General features: G+C 35.3%; 3 protein-coding genes across 7 annotated transcripts; 1 reads left to right on the top strand and 2 right to left on the bottom strand.

Moving 5' to 3' along the window:
- Positions 1 to 3: 3 nt before the first annotated feature.
- Positions 4 to 2,212, bottom strand: cenph (centromere protein H). Its single transcript, XM_048209114.1, has 10 exons — positions 2,047 to 2,212; positions 1,831 to 1,956; positions 1,609 to 1,664; positions 1,481 to 1,517; positions 1,338 to 1,406; positions 1,195 to 1,251; positions 1,045 to 1,108; positions 873 to 924; positions 528 to 685; positions 4 to 402 (listed from the first exon to the last, which is right to left on the bottom strand). Exons 1-10 carry the CDS (start codon positions 2,166 to 2,168, stop codon positions 316 to 318), a joined length of 828 nt encoding a protein of 275 aa, XP_048065071.1. The 5' UTR covers positions 2,169 to 2,212; the 3' UTR covers positions 4 to 315.
- mrps36 (mitochondrial ribosomal protein S36) lies at positions 2,197 to 4,904 on the top strand. 3 transcript variants are annotated; one of them, XM_048209115.1, is made up of 5 exons: positions 2,197 to 2,332; positions 3,227 to 3,292; positions 3,692 to 3,755; positions 4,046 to 4,254; positions 4,468 to 4,904. In XM_048209115.1, the coding sequence occupies exons 2-5, from the start codon at positions 3,242 to 3,244 to the stop codon at positions 4,483 to 4,485; spliced, it is 342 nt and encodes a 113-aa protein (XP_048065072.1). In that variant the 5' UTR covers positions 2,197 to 2,332; positions 3,227 to 3,241; the 3' UTR covers positions 4,486 to 4,904. The 3 variants fall into 3 exon arrangements, with proteins under 3 accessions (XP_048065072.1, XP_048065073.1, XP_048065074.1); XM_048209116.1 differs by having other exon boundaries at positions 2,199 to 2,332; positions 3,224 to 3,292; XM_048209117.1 differs by lacking the exon at positions 3,227 to 3,292 and having other exon boundaries at positions 2,208 to 2,332.
- Positions 4,905 to 6,268: 1,364 nt separating this feature from the next.
- mier3b (mesoderm induction early response 1, family member 3 b) lies at positions 6,269 to 19,260 on the bottom strand. Of its 3 annotated transcripts, none has more exons than XM_048209735.1 (13): positions 19,148 to 19,260; positions 18,380 to 18,404; positions 17,900 to 18,045; positions 17,642 to 17,776; positions 17,438 to 17,561; positions 17,034 to 17,107; positions 14,610 to 14,682; positions 13,818 to 13,963; positions 13,617 to 13,698; positions 13,438 to 13,532; positions 11,066 to 11,193; positions 10,833 to 10,984; positions 6,269 to 9,434 (listed from the first exon to the last, which is right to left on the bottom strand). In XM_048209735.1, exons 1-13 carry the CDS (start codon positions 19,154 to 19,156, stop codon positions 8,983 to 8,985), a joined length of 1,641 nt encoding a protein of 546 aa, XP_048065692.1. In that variant the 5' UTR covers positions 19,157 to 19,260; the 3' UTR covers positions 6,269 to 8,982. The 3 variants fall into 3 exon arrangements, with proteins under 3 accessions (XP_048065692.1, XP_048065693.1, XP_048065694.1); XM_048209736.1 differs by having other exon boundaries at positions 13,438 to 13,529; XM_048209737.1 differs by lacking the exon at positions 19,148 to 19,260 and adding an exon at positions 18,889 to 19,121.
- Between the last annotated feature and the right edge of the window lie 346 nt (positions 19,261 to 19,606).

The raw sequence follows: 19,606 nt of genomic DNA, 5'->3' as shown, positions 1-19,606 counted from the left end.
ACATGGTTTCATTACTTTTTATTAAGGATCAGTTTGAACTTTATTTTAAAAAGGTAATTTTATCAGTAAATGGAGATCATCTAATATCTCCCACATTCAGGATATTTCTAAAATATTCTCTAGTTTATATACAAGAAAAAATGAGCCGTTATGAAAAGCTTAACTATACATTGTGCATATTTCAGTGAAACATCCTTGCCATAGCTCTCGATGTAAATGTACAAGAAAAACATTACACTGAACATGGTAACAGTGAGCACATTTACAGGTGAAGTATATACATTAATCAGAGAACTGTGTTCAAATAGGTCCTCTTTAGTTAGGTATGTTTTCTAGTCCCATTGCAATGTCTCTTAACTTTGGATCATCTCTCCAGTTGACTTTACTGGCCAGTATAATTCCCTGAAAAACAAGATTTTTATAATAAAGACGTTCAAAATGCATAGTGATCCTAAAAAACAAAAGCGCAAGACAGATTATATAAGAATGATGAGAAGGACACGAGCAAACATTGAGAAGCCACGTACCCGAAGCACATTTTGTAAAATGGTGGTGACTTTCTGGTGTTTCTGTAGAACCGCTTCAGCTCTTTCCTTGGCTCTCTGCTGAACCGCTCCCTGATTTTCCTTCACTTGTTTCAACTCATTTATCTCCAGCATTTTTTTCTTAATTTGTCCTTTTAGGTCTAGGAAAACATGAATGAGATATGGTTGCTTTCTACTAACTCGCATACTGAAAATGTGAATTCAGCTTTTTCTAAGGTTTTAAAACAATTTGACCCATGAGATGTTACATCTTGTCAAAATATAACATTAAACAAGCATAAAAAGGCTTTTATTTGAAGATGATTCCATATGGGCCTTAATAAGTACCAAGTCTTTCCTTTTGAATATCTGTGATCTGGTCCTGAAGCTCTCGTGTTTCCTGGAAAAAAGGATCAGCGATTAAGCATTGTATGGTCATAAACCTGTTTAGAAATGGAATTATTCATAAATATGAAAATTAATTTTTCTAAAACCTATAGCAGAACAGGGAATGTCCCACCTTTATAATTTGCATGGCCTTTTCACAGAGCTCAGTGTTCTCATTGGTAAGTTCCTTTAGTGCCCTTTATGATGAAAGTTCAGATTACTGTTAGGGCAACTGGATATCAGACTACATAGATTAGAATTATTTAAATTAAGATTCACTCACTCAGCATCTGCATCATTCTGAATCATCTTTTCAATGATGGCATTCCAAATCTGCATTCTAGAACACACACACAAAACATTTTTAACATGAACACCATCAGAGATTGTATTGCAAAAAGAAGCTTGATACCACAGCATCTTTACCTGTTTAATACCAGTGTCTTGTTGAAGTATGAGAGTCTTGCCTGCTCTATTGCACTTTCATACTTGGATCTACAGATGAATAAAAAGATTAATGTTGGGTTATTTAATAACAGTATATACACAGAAATTTAGAACACACTTACAGATCTTCTTCAGCTTCATGTGACTCTTTGTGTTTTCCTAAGAATTAAACAAAATTAGAATTAGGTTAATTATTAGTGATTAATATTTACACAAGTGTTTTGTTTATTCACATATAAATTTAGCTTACCCAAGCTGACTTTAACATTCATTTCAAAACACTGATTTTCCATTATTTCTTTCATTCTTGAAAAAACAAGACATACAAGAAACAGAATGAGCATAGTTACACTTATCTATTACATACTGTATAATACATAGTACAAAACAGTAATAGTGCCGTTAATTTGTACTCTATGCATTGGTGCAAGACCATAACAACAAATCATACAACGAAAGAATGGAAAATCACTTTAGCAAACGTGTGGGTGTCACTCCATCAGAAGCTGACGACGGATCAGTTAGGCTGTTGTTCATTTCAGCAGGGTCACTATCTGAAGAGGGTCCACCATGATTACTGGAACTCATCTTTGCATGCCTGTGCAGAAATAAAAAAAAATACTGGAACTAAGGGTTTAACAGATTACACTCACAAAGTGAGTATATGTAAAGAACTCGTCTCACTTACTGTCGCTTCCGGTTCTTGCTCTTGATGTTTTTGTTTACTAATATCACTTTTTCGTAACAAGATTCCAAGCCGCGCAACTGTAATCCTGTCAGAAACTGCCGCCAGGAAGTCGTGACAGTCATGTGACTTGGTGATCCGCGAAACCCCGCCCACCTGCATCAAACTAAGCATGAGCAGAAATAAAGGATTGGCCGTCACAGGCCACTGTCATTACGGTGTTTAGTGGGTTTCGGAGGTCAACATGGAAAAATAAGGTTATATTGCAATACTAGATAGCGTATTGATGGTAAGAATGCATGTTTATTGTGCTTATTATGAAGCGGGGCTCTATATATTTTAAATGTAACGCTATTTTAAAGGCAGAACCACTTGTAATGAATATTAGCAGGTGAGCTAGGGTAAGGGTACAGTGAATTAATTTAGCTTTTTGTCTGCAGTAATGTTTTATTGATGTATAACATCAAAGCTCATGAATTAGATGAATTCGCATGTATATGTGAACGAACTGACAGACTGTTTCAAGTTCATTCGGTATGATTTACTGATGCAACTAATGTGACAGCTTTTCTGCTACAGACTCGAACATAACAAATGCAGTTCCTTCTGGATAATTAAAGCGATATTTAAGTATTAATTGTCTTATGATAGTCCTTACATGCCCTCATCTGGTTGCCAAATGTAAACCCTTCTTTTGGGTCAAATCTTTTCAGTGAATCATTTGAGTCGGTTCGCAAAATTGGTCTGAACAGTTCTCGACTTGTTTGTATGACATTTTTTTTTATTTGTTTGTTTGTTTGTTTGTTTTATTTATTTATTTATTTATTTATTTATTTATTTTGTATGACAGTTTAATCGACACGCATATGAAACGGAATTGGCTGTAGCATTATTATTATTATTTATTATTATTATCATCGTCATCGTCATCATTACTACTATTAGTATTAAAACATGTTTTTTAAGCCAAACGATCACACGTAGTAAAACTGGCAAAATTGATTTTTGAACCAGTTCTTTTACACGAACTGTTCAAAAGAACCGATTCGCGGAAATGACTCAGACTTCCCATCCAGTGTTTGCCGCGTTTGTCCTCTAAGTTATAATACAACAGTGCCCTCTTCAGGTTGCTAAATAATGTCTTCACTTTGTGGTCTTGTCGATATGTTTAAACCGGAAGCAGTGATCGGATGTCGTCATGGGAAGCAAAGTGAGTGGCAAGATGGCAGCTGCCAGTCGGGTCGTGCAGGTAAACACTTGCGTTAGCCTGAATACCGTTCATTTTGCTGTGACATATCGCTCATTTGAGCTCGTTGTTGAAACGATGATTTCTTATCCGCATAGTATTCAGTAATTTTAATCTTGAGTGCTTTTACTTCACCAAAATGCACTGATTTCAATGGTTTGACAGATGCCCTTGTGGACAGACCAAGTTTCCTCACTGTATATCGCTTTATTTCACTCCTATAAAACACAATATCATCTCATCCACGCGTTAAGAATTATATACAGTAAATGCAATAAAACCTAAATATTAAAATTGTTCATAACTGTCTATGGTTGTTTAGTCTTTTAAAATTAAGCATGGATAAGTCACTTGGCAGAACTGTTTTGTTTAATTTTTCTCATTACATTTGTTCCTTTGCAGGTTGTGCGACCTCATGCACCTTTAATAAAATTTCCAGATCGAAAGAGTGTCCCTAGGCCAAATGGTCAGTAATAAGCCTATATATTGCCTATATTTTTACCCGTGAATGTAATTCATCTCTGTTACTCTGTGAAATGCATAATTTTTATTTGTGTAATGCATTAGAAGCTCCCCAAAATGCTCCTCATAATAGGTGCAGTACATTTTAAGAGACCAAACATTAGTTTTTTACCTAGTTTACATTGTGGTAGATGTTTAACCTACTTGCATTGATTTTAGTATTTAAATCATGGTAGCAAACTTCTAAGTTGGCATTACTAGTTTGTTAACATTTTATTTGTGCTGTGTTTCCAGTACAAGAGGCACTGAAGGTTCTTACAGCCAGTCTCCCACAGATCTCCCCATCCGCACCTCCACCTGCAACGTCAATATCACCTCCTCCCAGACCACCGGGACCCATCAGCCGACTGCCGGGCACCCCGGACAACATCTCTGTAGTTAAAGATCTCCCTCAGAAATACCGCAGGAGAACCCTTGCATTAGATGAAATGGACTACATCCAGGTTAGTGTTCATTTGTTTTTACAGATCGCCATTTGAAAAGACATTATAGCTACATTTACATTTGAAAAAACGCATTTAATTTTAGTTTTAACAATCTTCTAAATCTGCTCTGTTTGGACCTTAGAGAAATATAAATGCATTTGTAATGTTTAGAACAAAAATAGCCCAGAATATGGACAAACCACTGACCATAGCTTTTTTTCTCTCTTGCAGCGAGGCGGACCAGAGTGACTCGTCTGGTCCAGTTTATTCAGACTCCGAAATCCATTGACTGACTTATTTTTTTTTCTCAGTATGAGGAGTTAATAATGTCATCTAAATAAATTATAGTTATATTGTACATACAGATTATCATTTGATAGTTGAGTAAAGCCTACAATTGGTTGTCTTATTATTCAAGTGCTCTGTATTTACATTAAAATGCAAAACTCTTTGCCTTCTTATTCTTCAATCCATCTGTGTTGTATTGGCCACTCTGGCCAGTACATCTTCTGACCATCAAGAGCATAGTTGATTAATTTCTTCTTCCATTTCATTATATATTCTGAATTCAATGAAAAGCACTGAGTGCCAGCATATTCTACAGGTTTCTGAACTAAGTCGATCACTACGAGTACCTGAACAATTAAAATGTTTACTAATTTTTGAAAGTTTGTGTTTTCATTTGTATTTTCCTACTTTATCTAATCATAACCATCATTTCTGTGTATATTTTTTTTTACTTAAAGACCCCCTGTGGTGAAAATCAAGTTTTTAATGTTGTTCATATGTCTATGTGGTGTTTTTAATATGCTTTAAAGGGTTAGTTCACCCAAAAATGAAAATTGTGTCATTAATTACTCACCCTCGTGCCGTTTTACACCCGTAAGACCTTCGTTGATCTTCGGAGCACAAATTTAAGATATTTTAGTTGAAATCCGATGGCTCCGTGAGGCCTGCATAGGGAGCAATGACACTTCCTCTCTCAAGCTCCATTAATGTACTAAAAACATATTTAAATCAGTTCATGTGAGTACAGTGGTTCAATATTAATATTATAAAACAACGAGAATATTTTTGTTGCGCCAAAAATAAATAAATAACGAATTATTTAGTGATGGCTTTTTCAAAACACACCTTCAAGAAGCTTCGGAGCATAATGAATCAGTGTGTCGAATCCGCAGTTCGGAGCGTCAAAGTCACGTGATTTCAGCCGTTGGCAGTTTGACACGCGATCCGAATCATGATTCGATACGCTGATTCATTTGTGCTCCGAATCTTCCTGAAGCAGTGTTTTGAAATCGGCCATCACTAAATAAGTCGTTATTTTGTATTTTTTTGGCGCACCAAAAATATTTTTGTCGCTTTATAATATTAATATTGAACCACTGTACTCACATGAACTGATTTAAATAAGACGAAGGTCTTACAGGTGTGGAATGGTATGTGGGTGATCTGAAGCAGGGAGTCTCAAGCAAAGGTTATCCCAGTATATTTTTCTGTTGATATGAAAAATCAGGTAGATTTAGTAATATAGCGGGTGCATTATGTATATTACAATGTTATTTTCTCCACTGATGTTCAAAGCTTTTCTAAGGATACTGATTTTTAGAAGACAGCTGTCTGACTCGCGACCAGGAACATGGTTTGTTTAACATTAGCAACACATTATAAGCTGTTTGAAAACATAGTCAAGCCAAAGGCTAATCATATTAATTACCATTATCTGTCTGACGCTGTAAAATACAATACCATTGTGCAGCGTTTACCTCAGTAAGTTGACCGAGTTAATTTCTGAGCTGGCGTGAACGATTGGGGGGCGGGGCTAATTAGTATATTCATAGATCTGCATATACTAAATGAGGCAAGAGTGTAGTTACATTCAAGCTATTTTTTCATGAAGATTTTTTTTTCACAGGATAAAACTTTTAAACATGTAATTTGGTAATCAAAGATGGGTTTTAAGGGATGAAATCAATGACTACAGGAGGACTTTAACATAATAGAGAAGGATGTTTTCAATCAAGTGACCACATTTGTTTCCAGAGCTTTTATTTCTGGAGCTTTTTACACCAAGTAATAAAGTACAACAAAAATACAAAATAATGAAAAACCAACCAAAAAGCAATACAATTATATGTACATATTTTATAAACAATAGAGATATCTGAATACTTCTGTAATTAAATGTTATGATTGTCTGTATATATGGATATACATTTATAGGATTTGTTGGTTTTATTCACAAGTTTTACCATTGTCCTCCTCCTCCATGGTTGAATGTAAAAACCTCCATTTACTAATTCTTTAAAATGTCTAAATTAAATACATAATAAAACACACAAATCCACTTTACCAAACTTTTCTCAATAGTTTTAAGATGTAAAACATTTACTTCTATAGGTCAAAACAACCTGTACATTCTGGTATTTTAGCTTGTCTTTAAAATGAAACAATATGCAAAACATTTGGGGGTAAAATTACTGTCAGTGTACTTCAGCAAATCTTGCTGAAGTTCACCGTTTCATTTATAAAAAGTACTAATACAGAATAGTAGGAGCACAGAGACTTTAAGTATGAAAATAAAAAAACTTTTTATATGAGCACCAAGTACTACATTTGTGCATGATAAACTTCTCTGCTTGATGTAGACACTGAAAACATCTGAACAAAAAAGACTGACAGAGATAAACTCTTTGTAGTGCTTTCTATCTCGTCAAGGAATAATAGCATCTATGGATCCATTTCAATCAGCTTCTGTAATCGCAGCTCCAAACATGCTACTAACAAGTACGTCCCTACATTTTCACTATGTAGATGCACAAGACTCTTTCAACTCAACTTATAACTGCAGTGCATTCAATAGAAAATAGACTCTTCACATTACTATTAGCAGCCGTTATGTATCAAGGATGTAAGAATCACGATGAACGAATGAAACTCCTCAGTCTACTGAGCAAAGAGATGAACAAATGGGTTTAAATGGGAGTGTCCAAAAAGCATGTGCCACACATTTCTACACATCTCTCTTTCTCTCTCTCAAAAAAAAAGAAAAAAAAAAAGAAAATAAATGCTGTGGTATTTTTGCAAACCACCACCATCGGCATGCATGTTTTTGACGTCTCTTACTGCAGTAAAGAATCAAAGGCAAGAATAAGATATGGATACTGTAAGACTTACAGAAGTACAACAATCTATACATATCTACATATTATTGCCATAAACAAAAACTTTTTAGCATTTTTGCATTACCCTACTCAAAGTCAGGGCTTTTAGTATACAATTAATTCTATGGTAAATTGTTTTAAATGCAAATAGCAGGAAGGACTCGAGCTCAGAGGCAGTATCGGTTTTTGATACAGTGCGGCAAGCTGATTGCTTTTTGGCATTTAGTATTAATCAGCTTTAAATGTGTCAACAAGGATCAACAAGAGTCCAATCTGCTTCATGCATACAATATACAACAATGGTAAAGAACTTAAGATAGAGAGCTTAACATAAAAAGAGGTCCAGAGTGATTAACAATTAGCTCAATTAACATTCAGGTGTTCTCAGTACCCCTGGCAGCTACAAAATATACATAATGCATAGCTTAAAAAAAAAAAAAAGCTAAAAATAACACTGGTTCAATTGGTACTAAAGCGCCTGCAGTTTAGAGCACCAGCAGGCGTTATTTATGATTTGTAAAAGTGACCTGTGAAGGTAATGACTAGCATGTAAATGGCTTTGCAAGCTCAAAGGGGAATCAAAAATCCTGCATGCTTCTCACAGTCTAATATTTATACACGATTTATGCCAATACTGTGAAGTGCAGGCAACTGCCCCATAGAGCCAATCTGTCTCATAAAATGTTACTATTACTATTATTATTTGAGTGCCAAATCATGGAGCAAAAAAAAAAAAAAAAAATCTATAGCCGAAACTTTGGGGACTGGAAAATCTACATTTCTAACAGTGCGCAGCTGAGAAAGATTCAATCTGTGTTCTTCTCATCTGAAACTTGAAAATAAAGCAAAATGTAAAAGAAAATAACTTTTCAGCAAAATTTTGGTAATGCACAAAATTAAAAAAAAAAAATCTGAAAAAAGATCAAACTCAAAAGAAGTTATTAAATGTTCAGATTACCACAATAAATTGACAGTTATTAAAGCTTACACTTAAAAACATCCTAACTCGAACACCAACCAATAACGATACAAAGTGCTCTTGTTTAAACATGTAGGTCTTCTGCTCCAAGGAAATCACTATTTTCAATTACAAAAGCCAGTTTCCTGATATACAAAATGCTACATTTCCCAAGGCTTAGTCTATCTCGGGCGGTGTAAACTCTGACAAAAGTACCCATTTTTGAAACAGACACACATACATAATAAGCCTAAAACAACGACAACGAAAAATGCAGTTTTGGCGGCAGCAAATTTTGCGTGAGAAAACAAAACTGAAAGATGCAGGCGTTGGGATGAGTACAGTAAGAGACTTTAGCTCCAGCATTTAGGTTTAACTGTATATCATCGAAAACAAAAAGGATATTAAATATCTGAAGGACCAGAAAAATAAATGGCTATTTAAACTCTTGAGAAATCAAGATTTCTTAGCTCTGTACAATAAAGACATCACTGATGTCATATTACAAAAACAAAAAACGACCAAAAAGTATATTCATATATTTATATATAGATATTTTTTCTTAATTTAAAAAAGAACTAATAGTCAGTGAGCGGATGAATGTGTCTGGATGGCAGAAAGGAGTCAGTCGGACTGAAGTGCAGTGTGTTGGTGGTGTCGCGAATGAGAGCCAATGAAACCGTTGGCTTCGCCGCTCCCTATGCTGCTGAAGTCTGTGACCGACACCGCCATTGTGGCGCCTGTAATGCGATGTGCGCGTCTGCCCTCGAAGTCCACGCCCAGGTTAGTTACAGACACGTCGTTAATGAAGGAGTCCGAAAGGCCCATCTTGAGCCTCTTGGAGGGCCGTTCGCAGTCTTTGGTGCTGCACATGCTGATCTGGCCCAGATCGGAGCGGTAGAAGCCAGAATCCAGCATGTTGAGGCAGCCACTGTCTCCGTTCGTGGCGTAGTTGAGCTGATCATCATGGCTCATGGCTCCTCTGTGTAAACTCTCCAGAGGGGGGAAATAAGGGGAGTCTAAACAGCTCATGTCTCCTGGACCGTTGCACACAGTTGCTACACTGTTACTAAGGGCTGCAAGAGAAAAAAAAGAAAAAAAAAAAGCATTTTTATACATCAGACTATTTATAATTTTTTATGTTGTCAAAATGCATGACTGCAGTTGTAAGAATTTTACAAATATACACTGGAGGTCAAAAGTTGGGACTAATAGGATTCGCTCATCAATGCTCACCAAGACTGCATTTATTCAATCAAAAATGCAGTAAAAACAGCAATACTGTGAAATATTACACTGTTTCCCATTTTAATATATTTTAAAATGTAATGTATTCCTGTGAAGACAAAGCTGAATTTAGAGCAGTCATTATTCCAGTCTTCAGTGTCACATGATCCTTCAGAAATCATTCCAATATGCTGATTTGCTCCAAAAAAACATTTCTTATTAACACCAAGGTTGAAGACAGTTGCATAACAGTTGCATAATGTGATACACTACCAATTATAAGTATGGGAAAAGAGAGAAATTTATTTTTTTAATAAAATTAATTTTATTCAACAAGGACACATTAAATTGATTCAAGTGACAGTAAAGACATTTATAATGTTGCAAAAGATTTCTATTTCACATAAAAGCTGTACTTTTTAACTTTCTATTCATCAAAGAATCCTGATTAAAAAAAAAAAAAAAGTATTATAGTTCCCATAAAAATATTAAGCAGCAAAAACTGTTTTCCACATTAAAAAGAGCTCCAATAATAATAACTACCACATATTAGAATGATTTCTCAATCATGTGACACTGAAGACTGGAGTAATTCAGCTTTGTCGTCAAAGTTATGAATCAATTTAACATAAAATATGTTCAAATAGGAAAGTTATTTTAAAATGCAATAATATTTCACAATATTAGTGTTTTACTGTATTTTTGATCAAATGAATTCAGCCTTGGTGAGCAAGCATAAGATACTTTGTTCATAAACTTAAAAAAAAAATAAAAAATCTTTATTCAAATTAATCAAAATATTTGACCACTAATGTACCATTATACACTTCTGTAAAATTTCTGAGGAAAAAACAGGGATGTGTGATAAAGAAATTTTGCTGATACCATTACAATAGTGTGGTTTCATTTCCTACACAAATATTTTGATCATTTATTTTAATGTTTAAATAAATAGGTTTAAATTCTTTTTTATTAAAATAATACAAAAAAGAGACGGTGGCAAATGTATCATTAACAACATTTTGTTATATGAATGAACAATCAGTCAGTGAATTAGTCATATGATTTAGTAACTGCTCTGATTGATTCAGTTCACTCCATGAAGGGTTTATCCGATTCAAACTGCTAACAATCATTTTATCATCTTTTTGAGGGATTTATTAAAAGAACCAGAATAAAAATGATTAAAAAAAAAATTCATAAGAATTAATCATTTGTTCATGACTCATGACTACAGCTGAGCTCACCTGTGAGGTCGCTGGCGGTGATGGAGTTGAGCAGTCCAAGCTGTTGCTCTGTCGACGCCTCCATCCTTCCCCCTGCTCCTGCTGAACATACGGACAACGAGCTGTCCACCGCCAGACCCTCCGCCTCATCCACCAGTCTGTCCATCAGGTCTCTGAGGACAAAACCAACACATATTTTCTGTGAAACACACATTACTCAGACACAAGCATCAATTTCACATCCCAGTACTTACGTCACACCCGGGTAACAACTGTACTTCTTCTTGCCAAATCGGTTCTGTTGAGCAAAGTAGTCAAACCGTTCAGACTTTTTCCACATGTAATAAAAAGCCACACATTCTGCTACAGTCCGTGTCTGAACCTGAAAAGAAAAAAGAAAGAAGCTATGAGAATATAGCCATGGACAAGAAAAAGAAAATAAAAGGTGAAGTGTATAATGTCTGGATAACTAACCAAACAGAGTTGCACAATGACTTTTTACAATGTATAACTATCACTGCATATTCATTTATGCATATGCATTAAAGGGTTAGTTCACCCAAAAATGAAAATTCTGTCATTTATTACTTACCCTCATGTTGTTTCACACCCGTAAGACCTTCGTTAATCTTCGGAACACAAATTAAAGGATTAGTCCACTTTTAAATACACTTTTCCTGATAAATTTACTCACCCCCATGTCATCCAAGATGTTCATGTCTTTCTTTCGTCAGTCGAGGAACATTCCAGGATTATTCTCCTTACAGTGGATTTCAATGGCTACCAACAGGTTGAAGGTCAAAATTACAGTTTCAGTGCAGCTTCAAGGGCTTTAAACGATACCAGATGAGTAATAAGGGTCTTATCTAGCGAATCGATCGGTCATTTTCGGAAAAAATAAAACCGTTTATGCTTTATAAACAAAATATCGCCTTGAACATACTTTCCGCTTCCGCGTTCTTCATAGCGCTTACGCTGAATGTCCTACGCCTTCCCTATTCTACTTACGGAACGAACGCGGCGCCAGTTTCGTTTTTTTCCGTAACTTGAATAGGGAAGGCGTAGGACATTCAGCGTAAGCGTTATGAAGAACGCGGAAGCGGAAAGTACGTTCAAGGCGATATTTTGTTTATAAAGCATAAACGGTTGTATTTTTTTCGAAAATGACCGATCGATTCGCTAGATAAGACCCTTATTACTCATCTGGTATCGTTTAAAGCCCTTTAAAGCTGCACTGAAACTGTAATTTTGACCTTCAACGTGTTGGTAGCCATTGAAATCCACTGTAAGGAGAATAATCCTGGAATGTTTTCCTCAAAAACCTTCATTTCTTTTCGACTGACGAAAGAAAGACATGAACATCTTGGATGACATGGGGGTGAGTAAATTTATCAGGAAAAGTGTATTTAAAAGTGGACTAATCCTTTAAGATATTTTAGTTGAAATCCGATGGCTCCGTGAGGCCTCCATAGGGAGCAATGTCACTTCCTCTGTCAAGATCCATAAGGGTACTAAAAACATATTTAAATCAGTTCATGTGAGTACAGTGGCTCAATATTAATATTATAAAGTGATGAGAATACTTTTGGTGCGGCAAAAAAACAAAATAACGACTTATTTAGTGATGGCCGATTTCAAAACAATGCTTCAGAAAGCATCGGAGCATAATGAATCTGTGTGTCGAATCTGCAGTTCGGAGCGCCAAAGTCATGTGATTTCAGCAGTTTGGCGGTTTGACCCGCGATCCGATTCATGATTCGATACACTGATTCATTTATGCTCCGATGCTTTCTGAAGCAGTGTTTTGAAATCGGTCATCACTAAATAAGTCGTTATTTTGTTTTTTTGCTTCACCAAAAGTATTCTCGTCGCTTTATAATATTAATATTGAGCCACTGTACTCACATGAACTGATTTAAATATGTTTTTAGTACCTTTCTGGATCTTGACAGAGGAAGTGACATTGCTCCCTATGGAGGCCTCATGGAGCTATCGGATTTCGACTAAAATATCTTAATTTGTGTTCCAAAGATTAACGCAGGTCTTACGGGTGTGAAACAACATGAGAGTAAGTAATAAATGACAGAGTTTTCATTTTTGTGTGAACCCTTTAATTTATATTAAAAAAAAATCCACAATTTTAAGTCTACAAAAACAAAATTTTCGTATTTAACTTCACTACCATTGAAAAGTTTGGGGTCAGTAAGACTTGTTTAAAAATCAAATAAATGTGGTTCTTTTGAACTTTCCATTCATCAAAGAATCCGGAAAAAAAAAAAAAGTTACCACAAAAATATGAAGCAGCACAATTTTTTCAATATTTCTTGAGCAGCAAATCAGCATATTAGAATGATTTATGAAGGATCATGTGACACTGAAGATTGGAGTAATGGCTGCAGAAAATTCAGCTTTAAGAAAAAACATTTTAAAATATATTAAATTGGAAAACTTATTTTAAATTATAACATTTCACTATTACTGTTTTACTGTATTTTTGATCAAATAAATGCAGACTTGGTGAGCATAGAGTATTCTTTCAAAAACTTTACCAACCAGAAATGTAAATAGAAAAAAAAAAAAAAAAAACATGTGAAGCCCAGTGAAAAAGAGAACATGCATTACTTGCCTTGTGTTTCTGAATAAGATGGAAGTTTTTCTCATAAATCTGCAGCGCATGTTCAAAGTTCCTACATTCTTCCTCTGACCACGGTGGGGATTCTTCTATCAAAACAACAAAGAGAAGTTAACATTTCTGCCACTGCAGGTACAAAAGATTTTAAACTGGTCCTGTACTGAACAGCCTACCCTTCGAGGTCTTCACATTACTGCGGTATCGCGTCAGTGCCTCACGGGTGTCGTAATTACATTTCAAAAGCTCAAACAAGGCCTAAAAAGGAGGTCATTGAAAAAAAAAATGCAATTAAAACCATAGCAGCAGCTCTCACATGGGCAGATAATCTTTACATGAATTATTTTAATTAATAGGAGCTTTTGTAGAGCACAGACCTGTTCGTTATCTCGTATGTGTTCAGATGTGGGATCTTGTGTGCTGTCATCTGTAGACTGTGACAGCGCTTCTTTGAGGTAGTCTCTCACTTTACACTCTGACAGCACGTCAGGACACCACAGCAGCTGATCGTCCTCCTCGTACACTTTAAACATAATACACATTCAAATTAGTCTCATTCACAGTGATTTCTATGTGATTCAATCATTTTTCTAGCTAACTAATGAGTTTTTGGATACTGAATGGCTTCTCTGAGGTAAATGGAACATTTCAAGTCATATTATGTACGAGCTGTTTTATTGACGTCTTTCCACGGGTAAAAAAAACTGAGCGATTTCATTTTGGCAAGTTTTACTGTATCTTTCAGCATACCTTCTGATGTTCATTCATGTATATTTTGTGCTATAGCTAGTAGTAAAGCAGAAGAAATGTTCATTTCATATGCACTCAGCACTGCTGCTTTGTTTGAAGTGAGGTGCTACAGCGATCTGTCACGCCACAATAAAGAGCACCAAAACACCATTTATTGTTTGAATTTGAGAGCTAAGACTTTGTGTCGTATCAAAAGTAACAAAGCAATAAACAAATAATACAAATGTTTAGCGAAGTTTTGTTCATGCATCAACTGAAAAAAAGCATAGATTCTTGGGATTTAAGAATCAGTATTGGTTCATCAAAATGAGAATCGCTTAAATCGAGAAATCAATATTTTCAACCCAGCCTTAGTGATACACAGTGTTTACTATGCTTTATTTCAGTTAGAAATCACATTAAGCAATTGAAACACTCACCCTTTTCATCATCATTGTAGTGGCTGAGCCCCATGGGAACTTCTGCTTGATACTGAGACCCAACCATTATTTCCTGCATTTTGAAGAAAAAAACTGGTTCAAGAGATTTCTGTTTAACTTTTGAATCACAAAAGTAGTAATGGCTGCTGAAAATTTAGCTTGGCCATAACAGAAATAAATTGTATTAAATATATTAAAATTGACAATGGCCTAAGATTACTTTCAAAAATATTTTCAATGAACAATTACCCTAGCACACCTGCAAGTACTCGATAGGTGTGTATGACAAAGGCAATTATCAAAACCCAATGGAGTAAACTAGAAAAAGAAATCCCACACACTATACAAACGTGCAAAATTTATCAATTTATTTAGCAACATTTCAGTCTCATTACCTTCATCAGCCATTTACACTTAAACAAATGCAAGAAACAAATTTAAAGTACAACAAAGCCAATCCCCACATCCAACCATTATTAAAAAGGTACACAATATAACTTCTGGCTCTCTAGAGGTTTAAAAACAACTGCATGCATTTTACAGAAGAACATTGTTTTTCTTGTGTTTCGGCTCTGCGTGACTGTGCAGATGAATATGGTTATCCTACTGCTCATAAAACATTCACTACTAGGCTTAAGAGATAACCAGTTTAGATGGAAAGGATCTCAAGCTGATTAGCTAAAGATGTTATAGTAACTATACTCTGTATGTCCTTGAAGATAAAGTACAGCACGGTGCTACAACAACCATAATGAAATGACCCTTCTCAACAGATGATGCTTTACAGTGAGCTACATCTGTTCAATAAAATACCTTACACATCTGTTGAGTAATAAAAACTTACTTTTACAATATTTCAATTCCCTCAGTTCTCGCCATCACCGAAAAGCCAAGCCAATGTTGATTCTCATTTTATTACGAGCTCTGTCACATTCTCTTTTTGCCAGCAGACTCTCCTCTATTCAGCGTTTTTATTTTTAACAGGTGATTTAAAGATTTAGCGTGCTCCATGTCAACCTTTCTCGCTCATTTTGACAACTAACCTATGCCACTGTCTCACCACAAACGCGTCAAAGTAGCCAGAGCAACTTTTCTCTATTTACAGATATGATGAGACGTGACGAATGTCTGCAATTTCCTGTGAAAACCATCCCGGCAGGTTTAAAATATAAACAATTATAACCGGCCAACCATAGTGAATCAGTGTAAGACAAAACATATTTTGGAAGAAGGATTGACAATGTATTGACCTGTTATCTAAATTTTGTTCATTTTGAACACAAAAAAAAGAGATACATTTACATAGTGTACCTTTAAAGTCATAATTGTCAGATGTGGGGATTGGCTATGTTGTATTATAAATCTGTTGATCTTGCATTTGATATGAATATATTTTAAAAATTACCGAACTTTTGAACATTACAATAAAAAAAAATAAAAATTAAAAATCATTTATATTCAAGAATTAATCTATTTATTAAAGGTGCCCTCGAATGAAAAATTGAATTTATCTTGGCATAGTCAAATAACAAGAGTTCAGTACATGGAAAAGACATACAGTGAGTGTCAAACTCCATTGTTTCCTCCTTCTTATATAAATCTCATTTGTTTAAAAGTACGCCCCCAATATTTGCATATGCCAGCCCATGTTCCCAACATTATGAAAGGCATTAGACAAGGGCAGCCAGTAACGTCTGGATGTGCACAGCTGAATCATCAGACTAGGTAAGCAAGCAAGAACAATAGCGAAAAATGGCAGATGGAGCGATAATAACTGACATGATCCATGATATCATGATATTTTTAGTGATATTTGTAAATTGTCTTTCTAAATGTTTCGTTAGCATGTTGCTAATGTACTGTTAAATGTGGTTAAAGTTACCATCGTTTCTTACTGTATTCACGGAGACAAGAGCCGTCGCTTTTTTCATTATTAAACACTTGCAGTCTGTATATTGCATAAACACAACTTAATTCTTTATAAATCTCTCCAACAGTGTAGCATTAGCCGTTAGCCACGGAGCACTATCAAACTCATTCAGAATCAGAAGTAAACAATATAACAGTATACAATACTCACATAATCCGACGCATGCATGCCGCATGCATGACGAACACTTTGAAAGATCCATTTGAGGGTTATATTAGCTGTGTAAACTTTATGCACTGTTCAAGGCAAGCGTGAGCTCCGTGGGCGTGGAGCACAAAAATTAAAGGGCCAGTAGCCCTGAATCGACTCATTTATAATGATGCCCCAAAATAGGCAGTTAAAAAAATTAATTAAAAAGAATCTATGGGGTATTTTGAGCTGAAACTTCACCGACACATTCAGGGGACACCTTAGACTTATATTACATCTTTTTTTTTAAAGTTCTAGGGCACCTTTAAAAAGAATGTGTACAATATGAATAATTTGAGACTAACCTTTCTAGAATCTTCACTGCTCACACCATCCTCCTCCCCCTCAGATTCTTTATCACCATCATATGTTGCATTGGCTGGAAGAAAAATCACAAATTTAGTGCATTAAATATATTTGCATATACCAAAAATATGCTTGAAGGTGTCAAATTACATTTTTAAATTATGACTTTTTCCATGCAGTCTACACAATTTTTAAATTCTCAATAAAAAAAAGAAAAAAAAAGAAATGTAAATATAATTATTATGACCCCTTATCACTTTCTATATTGTGTCTCATAAGTTTATAATTAATTTAAATTATTAAACTATAAAACACCTCCAGCATTCAAAAAGAAAACATGAACAGTTAGGTACTATGTGAAAACACAAACTGTACTAGTAGAAGATAGTAATGATTTTCTCACATCTGAGTGTTCTAGGGAAAAAGTCTGTGGCATCGTGGGAGGTAACAGAAGGGGTCAGATCATCCGCAGAGGACTGGGTCTCCTCCTCATAGTCTCCTGACAAGAGATCTTTCGCTATCTCCTCCTGCAGCAGAAGACCATTAGTGATTTCATCTTGTTGACAATTTACCCTGGCTGGCACTGAAACAAAATCATGTCAATTACCTTATCCAGGGTCATGTCAGGCAGATCATCAGCTAGTTCAACAGAAGAACTGTCCATGCTAGATCCCGCCCCTGTACTGACTGACGCCTCATAACGATACATAGCCAACAATTCCTCGATCGGCATGTTCCCCTCCTGTTCATGTTAAAAGAGAAATGTGTCACAGCAGAAATGTAACTCATAGGGTGTAAGAGAGTGAACACAATGCATACATTTTTGAGTGAGGAAAACAATTGGATTGTTATGAAAGCATGTTACCCTCTCCAAGTCTGATAATTCTGCACTGAAATTCTTCTCTCCATCCAAAAGCTCTTCCTCCTCCAAAGTTCTCTCATCGTCATATTCATGAATTAACATCTCAGCTGTTGGATCAAAATCGTGATCCTCTGAGGACAAAGAGCCAACTGAGAAAAATAAATGAAACAGTTATTTTAGTGTTTGGAGGAACTTGATAGAAATGATGCATGTATGCATGCATATGCATATGCATGCAAGTATATATATATATATATATATATATATATATATATATATATATATATATATATATATATATATATATATATACACACACACACGCACACGCACACACACACACATTCCAATATCTACCAACAACTGTCAATTTATAATGCACATTATCAGTTAAGTGTCTGTACATCAACTATTACTCTTATTACTACCAACAATACCATAAAAACAATAATAATAAATAATACATTAAAACAATAAACCTACCAGGGCTCGAACTCCCAAAGGAAGCCTGTACAGACAGATGTAAAGAAAAAGTAAAAATAAAAATAAAAATAAAGCAGAACAAAATAATGGATTATCAGATAATGCAAAATATAAAGTACAATGACCAGAACAAGAAAACACATGAAACCGAATGGATATCCAATTTTACATCCGTCTGCGTGCAAACATTTAAATTAAAACCCATGACAGTAAATGTACATCAATGTAAATACAAGACGGCGTCTCCTCTTATAAAACATCATAACACTTATCTACTTATTAATGCAGCAAAATTACGGACACAAACCAAACAGCCATCATATATATACGGATGCTGCCATCCTCTCCAAATACTGCAAAATCCCATTTTGCTCACATCATAAACAAATCTTTCCTGCACGTTAACAGCCCATATGCATGCACACAAAATATTAAAACACGACGAAGCATAAACAAACAGTCCAATGCATCATGAAAACGACGTTTATATCGAGTAATGTATCAATTACAGGCGACGATTTCTTGTTTGTTTGTTTTTCCTGCGAGCTAACGGGGATGAAATTCAGAGGCCTCTCCGATCCTGATAGATCACTCTTCACTTAAACCGGTTTACCATCGTCAGTTTTACACAATTATTACTAAAACCCCAGGCGTATACATATCAGGCTCTAATTTACGCATATATATCAACGAAAGCCATAGCTATCACACTGAATCGTTAAAGAGATGGATTTAAAATCGAATACTTTTTCCAGCTATCCAGCTTACCTCCGCCATATTGGTGTCTTTGGCCTCATAGGTTGGCTGTGCTGCAGTTCCCGGATGTACACAGGGAGCCAATGATGCACGCAGAGCTTTTGGCACACTTTTCAAACAGATTTTCAGCAAACAGGGATTTAGATTTGGGCTGTTCATAGACCTCACAGTAGTCTAGCCAACTTAATAATTAGCATAGACATTTACACATTCATACATTTGTCACTTTCACATTTTTATAAAGGCATGAAAAATAATTATGTAGTGCAATAGTATGTTTATGTACACAATAATAATTTGTACATACTGACAATTAATAATAATCTCTGACCACATCCGTTATAACAACAAGAATGACCATTCCACCGTATTCTATCTAGCAATGCCCTAGCAACCGCCAGGAATACCCTAGCAACCACCTAGCAATGCCTACATTCCATAAAAATTTCAGATTTCCCTTTAACCTGCCCA

The sequence above is a fragment of the Megalobrama amblycephala genome, linkage group LG12, assembly GCF_018812025.1.
Source record: "Megalobrama amblycephala isolate DHTTF-2021 linkage group LG12, ASM1881202v1, whole genome shotgun sequence".
Lineage (NCBI taxonomy): Eukaryota > Metazoa > Chordata > Actinopteri > Cypriniformes > Xenocyprididae > Megalobrama > Megalobrama amblycephala.
Note: the sequence above shows the minus strand (reverse complement) of the source record. Positions and strands in the feature narration are given on the sequence as shown.

Excerpts from the sequence above, each read along its gene's own strand:
- cenph (XM_048209114.1), bottom strand. The coding sequence starts at position 2,168 with ATGACTGTCACGACTTCCTGGCGGCAGTTTCTGACAGGATTACAGTTG. Across the intron at positions 1,957-2,046 it reads AGCAAGAACCGGAAGCGACA|GCATGCAAAGATGAGTTCCA; the intron begins GTAAGTGAGACG and ends ATTTCTGCACAG. Across the intron at positions 1,252-1,337 it reads AAGACACTGGTATTAAACAG|AATGCAGATTTGGAATGCCA; the intron begins GTAAAGATGCTG and ends TGTGTGTTCTAG.
- mrps36 (XM_048209115.1), top strand. The coding sequence starts at position 3,242 with ATGGGAAGCAAAGTGAGTGGCAAGATGGCAGCTGCCAGTCGGGTCGTG. Across the intron at positions 3,293-3,691 it reads CTGCCAGTCGGGTCGTGCAG|GTTGTGCGACCTCATGCACC; the intron begins GTAAACACTTGC and ends GTTCCTTTGCAG. Across the intron at positions 3,756-4,045 it reads GAGTGTCCCTAGGCCAAATG|TACAAGAGGCACTGAAGGTT; the intron begins GTCAGTAATAAG and ends CTGTGTTTCCAG.
- mier3b (XM_048209735.1), bottom strand. Across the intron at positions 14,683-17,033 it reads GCAGTGAAGATTCTAGAAAG|GAAATAATGGTTGGGTCTCA; the intron begins GTTAGTCTCAAA and ends TTCAAAATGCAG. Across the intron at positions 13,533-13,616 it reads TAATGTGAAGACCTCGAAGG|AAGAATCCCCACCGTGGTCA; the intron begins GTAGGCTGTTCA and ends TTGTTTTGATAG.